A 15,353-nucleotide genomic window follows, 5' to 3' on the forward strand; every position below is an offset into this window, starting at 1 on the left:
CGAACACATGACTCCTGCATTGGCAGGCGGATTCTCAACAACTGCACCACCAGGGAAGCCCCAGAATATAATCTTTTTTTGTACCTTTTGCAGCATCATGTCCAGTTCCCCATTAACCATTCATCTAATATTTTTAACTTAATCCTTGCCTAAATCCATATACTTTCAGTAAGAGTTGCTGAAGGGTGATTTGTTGATCTGTCATTCCTTCTGTGCTTGTTAGCTGGTGTATGGCCTTGTTTCCTTGTCTTTAGAGGGATTGCTTGAGCTGCTGCCTCTGATTCCAGAGTTGGTCTTACTTGGAATTTAGAATATGTAATATAAATAGGCCGTTAAGAATAAGTGATATCCTTGCATTTTTACACTTTGCTCAAGGTAACTTCTCGGTCCCAAAGCTGACCTCTAGAATACATCAAGCTGTTGGGGTTCCTTAGCTATCTCTGTTCCTTGGATCCTTTGCCCCCATGTCTTCTCATTCCTGTCAACCAAAATAATCCTGAAGGTCCCTTATGTTGCACTTCATTGTCTCTTTTGTTGGGGGAATGGGACAGGTATCTTGATGAGCTGATGAAACTGAAAGCTCAAGCACATGCAGAGAATAATGAATTTATTACGTGGAATGACATCCAAGCTTGTGTGGACCACGTGAATCTTGTGGTGCAGGAGGAACATGAGAGTGAGTAATCTACTTCCCGTCCCCCCAGATAATGTCACAGTTACAGATAATGTGATTCCATGAGCTGGTTCTAAACACTACTCCTGGGAGGATTTTTGGGAATTGGAAAAAAAAAAAAATCAATCTATCTCAAAAAGCTACAGTTGTATATTGTTTTCAAAACACCAGGCAACTGCTATAATTAGATAAGTATGTAATAAGAACTAAAATTTTCAGGAGGTGAATTGAACATGATCTGTTATTTTTAAATGCTATTATAAGAAGTGGTTCTGACACTGACTACCTGGAGTTAGGTCATATTGCACAGATTGAGGGCACAGTCCTCCCCAAGACTCCTCTCACTTCAGACACCAGCCTTAATCTCTGGAGTTCCAGGTCACCACACTTCTGAAAAACTGGCTATATATTCAGGGGTCCCCTCTATCCCCTCAGGTTAAATAATTGGCTAGAATGACTCACAGAACTCAGGAAAGCACTATACTTATGGTTATAGTTTTATTGTAAAGAATACAAATCAGGATGAGTCAAAAGAAGAGACCAGGAGGGCAACAATGTCTGGTAGGGTCCCAAATTCAAAGCCTCTGTATCTTCAGGGTGTGTTGCCCTCCCAGCCCGTTGATGAGTATCACAACCAGGGGAGCTCACCTGAGCTTTGGATATCCAGAGGTTTTAGTGGGGCTTCGTTCCATACAAATAATGGATTGAATTATGGCCAGCTATTGGCCAAGTAATTGAATTCAATTTCCAGTCTGCTTCTCCTCCCTGGAATAGCTGGGCTGATATTCTGAGATCACATGGCTCAAAGCCCCAATCTTCTAATCACATAGTTGGTCTTTCCAGCGTGACCAGCCCCTATCCCAAAAGTTTCTAGGGGCCCACCAGCAGTCACCTGGTTGGCATAAACTCAGGTGTGGTCCTAGGGGTCCACTATGGATAATGAAGATACTCCTATCACTTGGGAAATTCCAAGGGTTTAGAGCCTCCTTTCCAGAAACGAGGGACAAAGACCAGCCAAATTTTTTATTATACAACAGAGTCTTTACAAAAGTAGTCCAGCTGGCTGAGATACCTGAGGAGTGACTATTTCTAGTTTTAATTAGTGTTTCCTATGAGAAATATTCAGTGATTTAGTGGGAAGAGCCTTGCCTTGGAGTAGGAGGCCCTGAGCTTTGATTCTCCGTCTCTTACTAGTTTGCTGTGTTGTGTTGGAGAGGAGATTCCTAAGGCTCATCTTTTTTTTCTATAAAAATGTTGAACTAGGTGACTTTTTTTTTTAATTTATTTCTTTTTTTGGCTGTGTTGGGTCTTCGTTGCTGTGTGCGGGTTTTCTCTAGTTGCAGTGAGCGGGGCCTACTCTTCGTTGTGGTGCGTGGGCTTCTCACTGCAGTGGCTTCTCTTATTGCAGAGCGTGGGCTCTAGGGGCATGGGCTTCAGTATTTGTGGCGCACGGGCTCAGTAGTTGTGGCACAGGGGCTTAATTGCTCTGCGGCATGTGGGATCTTCCTGGACCAGGGTTTGAACCCGTGTCCCCTGCATTGGCAGGCGGATTCTTAACCACTGCGCCACCAGGAAAGTCCCACTAGGTGACTTTTAAGATCCCTTGAACTCTTGACTTTTTGTGAATCAAGAATGGTTTTGATCACACATTGGAGTATACTTGAAAGCTATCCTTTATAAAGCCAGTTTCATCAAAATCCTCATCACTCTTAAGTTAGAGCAAGTAAAAATAAAACAAAAGGACTTGAGATTTCAATAGGAATATGGATATAAGTTTACTTAGATGAAAAAAAACCACTAAATTTAAAGGAAAAAGATTTAAATGCTGCTTAATATTATGGATGACAAATTGTAGTTTGAATCATGGTAACTCTTGGATAGAGGATTTATGGTCACTTACCATGTTTAAAGACTGTTTTATTTATATAATTTCTTAATCTAAAAAATAACCTTTTGTCCATTCATATTTAGGGATTTTAGCCATTGGTTTAATTAATGAAGCCCTGGATGAAGGTGATGCCCAAAAGACTCTGCAGGCCCTGCAGATTCCTGCAGCTAAACTCGAGGGGGTCCTTGCAGAAGTGGCCCAACATTACCAAGACACACTGATCAGAGCAAAGAGAGAGAAAGCCCAGGTGAGTGGCACTAAATTGTTCCTTTTTGTTCCGAGAACTTCATCCCTCCTAGAACGGAGATAAAGGTAGGGGTGTTCTCTCAATGACTATTTCCTGGGCACCCTTAGATTCAGAGCCCTGGAGGGACACACGATGTAAGAGTCATAGACTCTGCCCTCCAGAAGCTTATGCTATTTTACACATTTGGTTTTTTTGTTGTCCTTTGTTGTTATGGTTATAGACACATCTCTTATGTCTCTTTAAAGAAATTCTCTATTGAAATATAAGATCCAGAAAAATGTGTCAATTATTTAAGTATACGGTTGTATAAATGTTCAGAAGTGAGCATACCTATGTAATTGGTGCTTGGATTATAAAAAGCATTAACAGAAACCCCCTTATATCCCCTTACATCCTATTCACCTCCCCACTCCCCGCCCCCCAGCACAGTGGTAACCACTATCCTGATTTATTCTAGCACATGTCTTTTGGTAAATATATGTATGCATTTCTATTAGGTATACATTTGGAAGTGGAATTTGTGGGTCATAGGGAATACATATGTTAAGCTTTAGTAGGTAATGCCATAAAGTTTCTTTTTTTTAATTTAAATAATGGCTTTATTGAGATATAATTCACATACCATACAGCTCACTGTTTTGAAGTGTACAATTCAGTGGTTTTTCATCTATTCACAGAATTGTGCAACCATCACCACAATCAATTTTAGAACATTTTCATCACCCCCAAAAGATACCTGACACCTGTAGGTAGTCACTCCTCATTTCTCTCAATCTCTCCAGTCCTAGGTAACCATCAGTCTACTTTCTGTCTATGGATTTGTCTATTCTGGACATTTTGTATGAATGGAATCATACAATGTGTGGTCCTTTGTGACTGGCTTCTTTCTCTTAGCTTGGTTTATCCAAGCTGTAGTACGTATTAGTATTTTATTTTTATTGTTGAATAATATTCCATTGTATGGCTGTACCACATTTTATTTATCTATTCATGAGTCGATGGTCATGTTTCCACTTTGTGGCTATTGGGGATAATGCTGCTATGAATCTGTTCTCCAAAGTAATTGTAATACAAACCCATCTTTTAAAAAGTTTGTCTTGCCTCTCAGCTAGTTTGTTGAGGAAATGGACGAGATTTACTCCTTTTTTAGTCCTCTTGCTGAATAGGAAGTTGCCATGTGTTTAGTAGGCCCACAGATATTTGTTCTGTGATGAAAGCATAATGACCATCTGTTTTTCGGAATTGTGATTCATCTCCTTTTAAGTTCTTCCTAACTAACAACAATTGGATAAGGAGGACCACAGCTTTCTTTTCTGACTTAGAAGATCCCTATGGTGAGGTTCTTGCAGCAAACAGAAGAGCTAAAAGAAATTCTTTTTGGCGGTACGCGGGCCTCTCACCGTTGTGGCCTCTCCCGTTGCAGAGCACAGGCTCCGGACGCAGTGGCCATGGCTCACTGGCCCAGCCGCTCCGTGGCATGTGGGATCTTCCCAGACCTGGGCACGAACCTGTGTCCCCTGCATCAGCAGGCGGACTCTCAACCACTGCGCCACCAGGGAAGCCCTAAAAGAAATTCTTAATTCAGGGGGTCAGATTCCTTCTGGGAAGCCAAAAGTAGTAAAACAGATCAGGGCTTTTGTGTTAAGGGAGCTATTGTACACCGACAGCCCTGTGGGCTCTAGGAGTTTGGGTTGTGGGGGAGGAGCTGTGGATAATATAATGTTGATAGATCTCCTTTGATTCCATTGTCATGAGAGTAGTTGACATTACTGTGTCCTAAACATATAAGTGTATCAAGTACCAGATTCCTTTTAAAAGGGTCATTGCTCTGCATGTCAGTTGATCCTGTGGTGAAGGTTGAATCACAACCCCCATTTTGTAGTGAGGAAATCTAGACAAAGGCATTAACTGATTTTACTTACTCAAGCGAGAAGCGGTTGGCTGTAGGGAAGCTGTAAATAGAGGTCTGTCTTTGATATCAGTTTACTGGATCAGAGCTTCCCAAACTTGACTGATGACTAGAACGCTGGAAAAGTCATTTTAAAAATACAGATTCCTGGGCTTCCCTGGTGGCGCAGTGGTTGAGAGTCCACCTGCCGATGCAGGGGACATGGGTTCGTGCCCCGGTCTGGGAAGATCCCACATGCCACGGAGCGGCTGGGCCCGTGAGCTATGGCCGCTGAGCCTGCGCATCCGGAGCCTGTGCTCCGCAACGGGAGAGGCCACAACAGTGAGAGGCCCGCGTACCGCAAAAAAAAAAAAAAAAAAAAAATACAGATTCCTAAGCTTTAATTCTATTTCTGCTAATTCAGAATCTCTAACCTGGGGCCTGGCTGCAATGATTCTGTTTAGGCCAGTGGTGGTAGTGTTATTTTTTGCTGCCTTATTAGTCCAAAAGGAGTCTTATATCCGATCCAACTGACAGAGGAATGGGCTTTGAAAGAATAAGCTAGGTCTGAGTCCATGTCTAAAAAAGGAAAGTAGATTGAGGATATAATTTGTACCAGCTCTCACTCATGTGATGGGCCTTACTGCTCCTTTTGTTCGGGTCATAGGAGTTAAACTTTTATTAGAGGATGTGACTAGAGTTTGAAGCATTTCCTTTTGCTGTGGAATAAATTTTCAGAGTTCATCAAAGGCAGAGGAAGGGGAGAGTTAGAGGAAAATGTGCTTAACACTGCCGTGCTCAGATGGGTAGACTATACTTTAGGTGTAATTGTCTTTTTTTTAAGCCTCAGCTCAGCTTTTAAGTTCCTCTTGGGAGTAGTTTTAAAAATAATCATCTGAGGGCTTCCCTGGTGGCGCAGTGGTTGAGAGTCCGCCTGCCGATGCAGGGGACACGGGTTCATGCCCCGGTCCGGGAAGATCCCACATGCTGCGGAGCAGCTAGGCCTGTGAGCCATGGCCGCTGAGCCTATGCATCCGGAGCCTGTGCTCCACAACGGGAGAGGCCACAGCAGTGAGAGGCCCGCGTACCACAAAAAAAAATAATAATAATAGTAATAATCATCTGAGTTCCAAATTTAGCAAACGAAAGATCTTAATTTAAATTTGATCTGTTTTTCTTGAAATATCTTTCTGTCTGGTTTTGGTATCATAGAATGAATGAATTGGGAAGTGTTCCTTCCTCTTTTATGTTTTAGAAGAATTTGTAGAGGATTGATATTAGTTCTTTAAACATTTGATAGAATTCACCAGTGAAGCCATATGGTCCTGAATTTTTGGTTTTGTTTTTGTGGGATATGTTTTGATTACTGATTCTATCTCTATATTTGTTATAGGTCTGTTCAGATTTTCTTCAAGTAAAAACTGCCTCTTTCTCTTTGCCTTTAGGGAATTCCATTATGCATATATCTTCTCTTTACTCAAATCTGCTGAATCCCTCTAGTGAATTTTTCATTTCAGTTATTGTATTTTTCAACTCCATAATTTAATCTGGTTCTTTTTTAAAAAATGTATATTCTCTATTTGGTGAGACATTGTTCTCATACTTTCCTTTAGTTCTTTAGATATGGTTTCCTTTAGTTCTTTGAACATACTTAAGATAGCTGATTTAAGTCTTTGTCTACTAAGTTCAGTTTGGACAGTTTCTGTTGTCTGGTTTTTTTCCTGTTTGGACCATGCTTTCTTGTTTCTTTGCATGTCTTGTAATTTTTGGTTGAAAGCTGGACATTTTAATAATAATGGGTCAACTTCGGAAATCAGATTCTACCCCCTCCTCAGGGTTTATGGTTGTCCCTGTTTGTTTCTGTTGTTGTTTGTTTGGTGATTTTCAATTCTTTCAAGTCTGTATTCTTTGTCATGTGTGTCCACTGAAGTCTCTGCTTGGTTAGCTAGTGGTCAGCTAATGATTAGTCAGAAATTTCCTTAAATGCCTAGAACCTAAAGCTCTCAGCCTTTGCTGAGGGCCTTTGTGTGTGTTGGGGCATGCCCTTGACTCTCAGCCAGGCAGTTTACAATTTTGCTTTACCCTTCACTTCATGCTTGCCCAGAGCCTCAGGGTCAGCCAGAGGTCAGAGCCTTATCAGATCTCTTCTGAGCATGTGCATAGCCCATAATGCACTATGACTTTCTAGATTCCCATCCCAGGAATTTGTCAGAGCTTTTCAAAGCTCTCTGTGAAAATCTCATTCTCTAGCTTTTCCTTTTAAGCTTTTTGGTTAACCTATTATTTGCCTCAGTTTTTACCCACTGCCCCAGGCATCTGTGGTGTGAAGCAATTACCTCTGTTTTGGACAAATACCCCTGGGGAAAAGGCTGTTTGCACTGGGCAAGCTCTAAGTCAGGTCAAATAAAGACAGCCTAGCTGTGGTCTTCCAGGGAACTACCTAACATGTCAACTAATGACAGTTCTGTGGGAATAGATAGGGCTTTGAAGGAGGTAGGTGTGTATGGGGTGGGGGCGGAGGGGGGTGGGCAGAGCACAAATGGGAATAGGGCAGTTTAAGTGCCATAGGCCTCACTGTTCTTACTGAGAGTCAACTGTTTTTGAATAAACTGATTGCTTCAAGCCTTTAGTTCATTTCAGTAGTTTTGAAAAAGTTGATTCTGATGACTTTTGTCGGTGTTTTTGTTGCTTTTATGTAGGAGGGGATATTCAGAGGTCCTTCCTCTACTGTTTTCACCATTGTCAGTTCTCTCTTCATTTAAATTTAGTGCCTTTGGAATACTTGCTAAAAGTAGATTACTGGTCACTGTGTAGTATTGTTTGAATGCCAAGACACAGATATCAGGAACTCTCAAGGAACTCATTTTATAATTACAAATATGAATGATTTTTAAGTCTGGCTTCTCCTCCCGCACCCCACAGTCTTAGTGTACACAGACAGGCATACGTGCATGTAGCTAAAAATCAGCTGGTGTGCACTGACATGGCTGTACCAGTTGTTAGAATATCGAATACTTTTTTTCAGTACATTGCTCCTGTCCCAGGCCTCCCAAATGTGTTCCACCCCCAGTTCTAGCTCTTTCCCTGAACTTCTGCTATGAGCAACTAGAGGATTAACACCTAAACCAGCAAAGGGTCATGAGATCTCTGCTCCACTCTGATTGATCAGTGCTTGTGTTGATATATATGTTGTATAGATTCATGTATGTGTGTTTACATGTGTCTGTGGTAGGTATGGAGTGGTTTATATGTATATATAGCATAGTTTACATATGTGATGAGAGATAAAACATTACATTTATGTTACACATATATGTATCTATAATATGTTACGTATATATTATCAATACATATGTGTGATATTTTATCAATCATGACACATGTATCCATGCCACATATAATAGGAGAGACTTTTAAGGAGGTTTTAAGGGATGAGAAGTGCCCTTTGCAAGTGTGTGTGTTTGTGGTTTCCGAATATATACACACATATATGTACGGTAGCCATTCTTTCATCTCTTTTCCCTTTCTTTTCTCCGTATCTTGTGGCTTCTCCATCTCTTTTACCTCCAGTCATTGCCCACTCGTTTGGTTCTTATCTCTGGTCCCTATCTCTTTACCTCTTCTAAAATGCAGTCAGTGTGCTTCTAAGTGTCAGTCAGAGTTGTTCGGGGATGTTATTTGCATATTCTTTATATAGCATTTTCGCATTAAATCTATTTTATCTCAGTATTCTCCACAATATCTCGTTCAGGGTTTTAACTCTCTACTGAGTGATTTGAGTTAATCTTTAGAGCAAACTTTAACAGGAGGATGTTGGGTTTTGTCATCTTATTCGATCTAATTGGAGCAGAGAGAGCCTGTTCTTTCCTCACACTGTGATGAGTTGGTGTATGTCACTGATCTTGCCTCCTTCAGTCTGGTGAGGGGTATTTCTATATATCATTTTCCCCTGATGTACCTGAGACACTGCTCCATTGTGTTTTTTTTTTTTTCCTCTTCTCACCCCACAGCTCTGTACCTTGTTTTTTAGGGGGAATTATGTATGGACGTGTTTGTTTTAATCCTTCTGCTTTAGTCTGCCCGAGGCAGAGAAGATGGAACTCTGAATGGTCAGAAATTATGATAAGCTGCGCCTTTCTCTGGATGCAAGGAAGGTTGTGCCAAGCCCCCAAGCTTTGCTTACAGTAGACTCTGCTCAGAGCCAGCTGACGCATGCGTTAGCCTAAAACTGAGCCAGAAGTGGCCTGGTTCTGTGGAAATACTTGCTTTGGGGGTGCAAGGGTCTTTATGCCACTTCTCTTGGAGACTGCACGTTCAGCCGTCTAGCTTATGACTTCTCAGTTTAAGTTGTTGCTGACTCATTGTATTGTTTCGTATTGAAACTATTGCTTAGCATTGCCAGTATTTATTCGTATGACTCTAGGGAATTGTGTGTGGCCATTTTCTATTTTCAGTAACAGAAGCTGACCAGTGGTAGGAAAGTGCTAAGTTCTGCAGCTATTAGGTGACTTGTTCTTGCATTCTATTTATCGGGTTACTCTTCTCCTTTCCCAAGACTATGAGCTTCTTAAATTGGGATGGTGCCTCTTATGATTGTAAGTTAAATGATCTTTCTAAAACTCTGAATTAGAGAGAAATCTTTCGATTTCAGATGCCTTCCTTTGGCCTTACCCTGTCACCAAGGCGCTTTATAAATTGCAGGGATTTGTGACTGCTTGGCTCTGCTGAGTGAAATATTGTGTATCTCTCCCTAGTAATGCAGGAGGAAAACCAAGCCTCCTCTAAGGTTTTGCACTTCAACTGCTGGGCCTGCAGAAGGCAGTGAAACTTTCCATTTTGCCCCACAGCCCAGACCCTGCCTCACCTGGCAACACAGTTATAGTTACTGATCCCAGCCGCCTCATTGGTGCCTTGGCAAATTATATTTACATCAAGCAGTCTCGATGGATTTTTGAGCTACTATTTATCCCAGTTGCTATTAGCTCAAGCCTCAGGAACAGATACTTTTGTTGGGTCTGTCAAGATTGCCTCAGACATGACTCTCAACCTGGACACTTTAAAACCTGAGGTGCCTTGTCTAGAAGGAGAAAAAGACTCCACTTCTGTTTCACCTCTGTCCCTAGTATTCAGCTCAAACTACACTATGGACTAGAGAGGCTTTTGTTGGCCATGCTGAGAAAACTAATCACCATTTATTATGTTTCTGTGTGAAAATGTGTTCTTAAGTTTCCAACAACTGATATAACTTTCAAGTTTTAGAATATAAGCTGGTGGTAAGATTAAATTGCCTATAGTGACTCCTGGCTTCCCATGTGATAACATCTTGATAGTCCTAAAAGCAGTAGTCCTAGAGAATAGTAACTCCCTCTGAATATTGTTGGCAAAGGAGGCTTTCTAAAAAGTACTTCTTGTCATGATGCTTGTCACAGTATTTAAGTCCCTGGGCCCCTTCCCAGTTGGGACCTTTTGCCCCTTCTAGCAGCTCTTGTCCTCCTGAACAACTTGAATCCATCTTCTTATATCCATCACCTACATCTGTGATATTTCTCTTGTAACCCTTTACCGGTTTTTTGGTGCCTGGCTTCTTCCAGTTGACTATTCCATGTGTCTTGTATGTTGGAAACTTCTTCCTCTATCTCTAATTGAGTCTCAGAAGCCGCCATCATGACATGTACCCTGATTTGATGACTCAAGTATTGTTTTGCTTTTAATGGTTTGTAGGAAACCCAGGATGAGTCAGCTGTGTTATGGTTGGATGAAATTCAAGGTGGAATATGGCAGTCCAACAAAGACACCCAAGAAGCACAGAGGTGTATGTATCAGTTGTTTTATTTCTACTCTGGTGGAAAGTGGGGGTGGCGAGGTGCTCCGTATCTTAGAACTCAGCTTGACCAAGATAGAAAGATGTAGGGGGAACAGTTTGCTAGTAGGTGAATCTAGACACCTTCTAAACTATTCCAGTAACAGTTCTCTTCTGGGATAGTTGCCTTAGGAATCTTTGCCATTAATGAAGCAGTGGAGAATGGCGATGTTGGAAAAACACTGAGTGCCCTTCGTTCCCCTGATGTCGGCTTATATGGCGTCATCCCCGAATGTGGTGAAACTTACCAGAGTGACCTTGCTGAAGCCAAGAAGAAAAAACTGACAGCAGGTGAGTTTGGGTAAATAAATATGTGCCCTGAAAGTAAGAACTTGAAAATATCACAGGGCAGATGTAGAGCAAAGGGACAAGCTATAAGAAAAGGTACTTCAGAAGTATTAGGCTTATTTTAAAGACCCAAGGAGATAATATTCCTATTTTTGAAAATATTCTTCTTCTTCCCCTTGAGGGTGGCTATGTTATTAAAAAGGTCAGTTTTCTGAAAACGTTTATCTTTCATAGGGTGTTAGTAGTTCTGATCACCTAAGCCTGTAGATATTTAAAAGTAGTTTATCTGCAAAAAGAGGGGAATAAAGATAAGATTTTTCATCCCGTTTCATGGCCCTTTTTAAAAAATTAACTAGAGAGGCTGAACGGCTGCAAGTCTTTTATCAGAATAGTTTTCTGACACATAAGGTCTTACTTAGGTATAGGCTTCGGAAGGAACAGAGGCAGTCAAGGTTGATTTCACCATTTGGGCTTCATAGGTGTTTTCTTTTTATACTGTGGATATGAATGAGCTAAATGAGACATTACAAAGTCATAATTTAAGAGGGACTTAGGATCGCTCTTTACTCTCATAGACCCAGAGACAGGTTTTGGAATGGTCTTCATTCAGTTTGTTAACCCTTACCAGAACAATCCTGTGGTATCAGACATGTGAATGTGGGGAGTGTGGCTCTGGGTTTCTTTCATCTTTCCTTTATTTTCTGCCAGGAGATTATAACAGCAAGTGGGTGAAGCACTGGGTGAAAGGTGGCTATTATTATTACCACAATCTGGAGACGCTGGAAGGAGGATGGGATGAACCCCCAGACTTTGTGCAGAATTCTATGCAGCTTTCTCGGGAGGAGATCCAGGTAGGTCTCATTTCTTCACAAAAGAAGAAGCTGAGAGAAAGTACCTGTATTTTAGAGGTAATATTACTAAGGAGGAACAGGGCACATGGTCAGAAGCCCTAGACTAAAATTAAGGCTACATAATAAACTACTTTGGAGTAATTTTTCCAGTCAGAGTGCTTAAGGCCTAAATTAGTAAAACATCTGGATTATAGACTTAAGTCAGATGAATTGTGTGCTTTTTAAAGAAAACTGGATGATCCAGCAAAGAACAAAAGAAGTTGCTGTGACTTCTCATTAAATGCAACTACTCTTAATCTTTCCCAGTGTACATTTTTAATCTCTTTTCTGACTATTCCACAGATTCCAACTGTACTGTGTTAGAATATAACCTGCACTTTCACATAAAGTTAGCATTTTTTCTTATAGCAGCTTTTAAAGTGCTTCTTTCCTATCCCATGTCTTTGCTTATTGGAGGTATAGTCATGAATGACACTGGAGATATAGTCATGAATGAAACAAAGTTCCTGCTGTCGTGAGATGTCCCTCCCCTGCCATCTACATGTGTCAAATTTTATCCTTCCAGGCACACCCATCTCAAAGTGTCACCTCCTCTACAACTCTTATTAAAATTCCTTTTCCTTCCCCTCTCCATCTTCATTTCAAGCCACCCCCCCATAGTCTTTGTATTCATTTAAAATTTAACCAACTTGGATTTGTTTCAGTCATGTGTGTACTTACCTTATGCCCACTGTTAGTTTTTAAGGTGAGGTACTAAGTTTGCAGTCCTTGTATGTAATGACCACTTACTTTGTCCTTGACGGGCTGTTGAGCACTTCCAGCGTTACCTGGTGCTAAGCTCGTGGTTATCAAACTAGAGTTGTCTAATGTACATGAAAGGAGAGGGAAATATATTGAGGGACGTTGTTCAGTAAGCTCCTGTGGGTCATGATTAGACACATTATTAATACGCACAAAGATTCCTAGAGAGAAGGGACAGTAAAGGACTTTTAAAAGGTTATCTACTTCCATTGGGCAGTTATTCCCAAATCCTGTGTAGAAAAAAATGGAATGTTCACGTATGTAAAAGCTGAAATAGTCCCTTTCTTCAGAACTCACCTATCAGAGGAATGAGTTTCTATCTTGTGTTTATTAAAGTTCTCCTCTGAGGGAAATTATAGTCTCGTACCTTCCCAGTGTTTCATCTTCACTGCTAATGGTTTCACAGGTGATTAAATTTAACTAAGCTCATTGAACTCTCTCTGTTGGGCGTTGAGGGGCTATAAAGATGTATCAGAGTCTCTACTTTCCAGTTTTTAACAATATTGTGGTAAAAACAGCAGGCACAGAACTGAGTACTGCAATGTAAGACAGAGAGAAATAGATGCTCTAATAACAGTAAAATAGAGGAAATGTTAAGGAAGCAGTTAATTCTATCCTGGAGAAAGACAGCATAGATAACATTTTAGCAGATGAGAAACAGGGAAGTCTATTCTTGACAGAAAGGACAGAGTGGGGAAGGACATCAAGGACTGGAGGAACATGGGCCATTTCAGGGAGGACGAGTGGTCCTTTGACTGGCATACGAAGTGGAGGAGGCAGAGAAGAGAGGCAAGGACCTGACGGGCCATGTGAAGGAAGCCAGGGTGATCTTCCAGCAGAGTGATTTTTAACTCTTTTTGGGTCATGTACACCTTTGAGAATCTTACTAACCTCCACAGAGACACTCCTTCTTAATGTTTTGTGTATGGACCTAAGATTTTTTTTTTAATAAATTTATTTTATTTATTTTTGGCTACATTGGCTCCTCATTGCTGTGCGCAGGCTTTTTCTAGTTGCGGTGAGTGGGGGCTACTCTTCGTTACGGTGCGGTGGCTTCTCTTGTGGAGCATGGGCTCTAGGCACGTGGGCTCAGTAGTTGTGGCTCACGGGCTCTAGAGCACAGGCTCGGTAGTTGTGATGCACGGGCTTAGTTGCTCCAGCAGCATGTGGGATCTTCCCGGACTAGGGCTCGAACCCGTGTCCCCTGCATTGGCAGGCGGATTCTTAACCACTGCGCCACCAGGGAAGCCCTGGACCTAAGAATTTTTTTTTTTAGCATCTTTATTGGAGTATAATTGCTTTACAATGGTGTGTTAGTTCCTGCTTTATAACAAAGTGAATCAGTTATACATATACGTATGTTCCCATATCTCTTCCCTCTTGCGTCTCCCTCCCTCCCACCCTCCCTATCCCACCCCTCTAGGTGGTCACAAACCACCTAGCTGATCTCCCTGTGCTATGGGGCTACTTCCCACTAGCTATCTACCTTACGTTTGGTAGTGTATATATGTCCATGCCACTCTCTCACTTTGTCACAGCTTACCCTTTCCCCTCCCCATATCCTCAAGTCCACGCTCTAGTAGGTCTGTGTCTTTATTCCCGTCTTACCCCTAGGTTCTTCATGACCTCTCTTTTTCGTGTGTGTGTGTGTATCTTAGATTCCATATATATGTGTTAGCATACGGTATTTGTTTTTCTCTTTCTGACTTACTTTACTCTGTATGACAGACTCTAGATCCATCCACCTCACTACAGATAACTCAATTTCATTTCTTTTTATGGCTGAGTAATATTCCATTGTATATATGTGCCACGTCTTCTTTTTTTATTCTTTTGCGGTACGCAGGCCTGTCACTGTTGTGGCCTCTCCCGTTGCAGAGCACAGGCTCCGGATGCACAGGCTCAGCAGCCATGGCTCATGGGCCCAGCCGCTCCGCGGCATGTGGGATCTTCCCGGACCCGGGCACAAACCCGTGTCCCCTGCATCAGCAGGCGAACTCTCAACCACTGCTCCACCAGGGAAGCCCGTGCCACATCTTCTTTATCCATTCATCTGTTGATGGATACTTAGGTTGCTTCCATGTCCTGGCTATTGTAAATAGAGCTGCAATGAACATTTTGGTACATGACTCTTTTTGAATTATGGTTTTCTCAGGGTATATGCCCAGTAGTGGGATTGCTGGGTCGTATGGTAGTTCTATTTTTAGTTTTTTAAGGAACCTCCTAGTGGCTGTATCAATTTACATTCCCACCAACAGTGCAAGAGTGTTCCCTTTTCTCCATACCCTCTCCAGCATTTATTGTTTCTAGATTTTTTGATGATGACCATTCTGACTGGTGTGAGATGATATCTCATTGTAGTTTTCATTTGCATTTCTCTAATGATTAACGATGTTGAGCATTCTTTCATGTGTTTGTTGGCAATCTGTGTATCTTCTTTGGAGAAATGTCTGTTTAGGTCTTCTGCCCATTTTTGGATTGGGTTGTTTGTTTTTTTGTTATTGAGCTGCATGAGCTGCTTGTAAATTTTGGAGATTAATCCTTTGTCAGTTTCTTCATTTGCAAATATTTTCTCCCATTCTGAGGGTTGTCTTTTCATCTTGTTTATGGTTTCCTTTGCTGTGCAAAAGCTTTTAAGTTTCATTAGGTCCCATGTGTTTATTTTTGTTTTTATTTCCATTTCTCTAGGAGGTGGGTCAAAAAGGATCTTGCTGTGATTTATGTCATAGAGTGTTCTGCCTATGTTTTCCTGTAAGAGTTTTATAGTGTCTGGCCTCACATTTAGGTCTTTAATCTATTTAGAGTTTATTTTTGTGTATGGTGTTAGGGAGTGTTCTACTTTCATACTTTTACATGT

General features: G+C 41.4%; 1 protein-coding gene across 1 annotated transcript in view; it reads left to right on the forward strand.

Moving 5' to 3' along the window:
- IQGAP1 (IQ motif containing GTPase activating protein 1) overlaps positions 1–15,353 on the forward strand; it is a 103,034-nt gene that overhangs the window by 58,503 nt on the left and 29,178 nt on the right. Inside the window, exons 14-18 of the mRNA XM_081227921.1 lie at positions 552–676; positions 2,645–2,808; positions 10,418–10,508; positions 10,680–10,847; positions 11,553–11,695. Coding sequence (XP_081084047.1) covers positions 552–676; positions 2,645–2,808; positions 10,418–10,508; positions 10,680–10,847; positions 11,553–11,695 — 691 coding nt within the window. The remainder of the gene's footprint in view (positions 1–551; positions 677–2,644; positions 2,809–10,417; positions 10,509–10,679; positions 10,848–11,552; positions 11,696–15,353) is intronic.

Source organism: Mesoplodon bidens (assembly GCF_964165515.1).
Source record: "Mesoplodon bidens genome assembly, chromosome: 3".
Classification (NCBI taxonomy): domain Eukaryota; kingdom Metazoa; phylum Chordata; class Mammalia; order Artiodactyla; family Ziphiidae; genus Mesoplodon; species Mesoplodon bidens.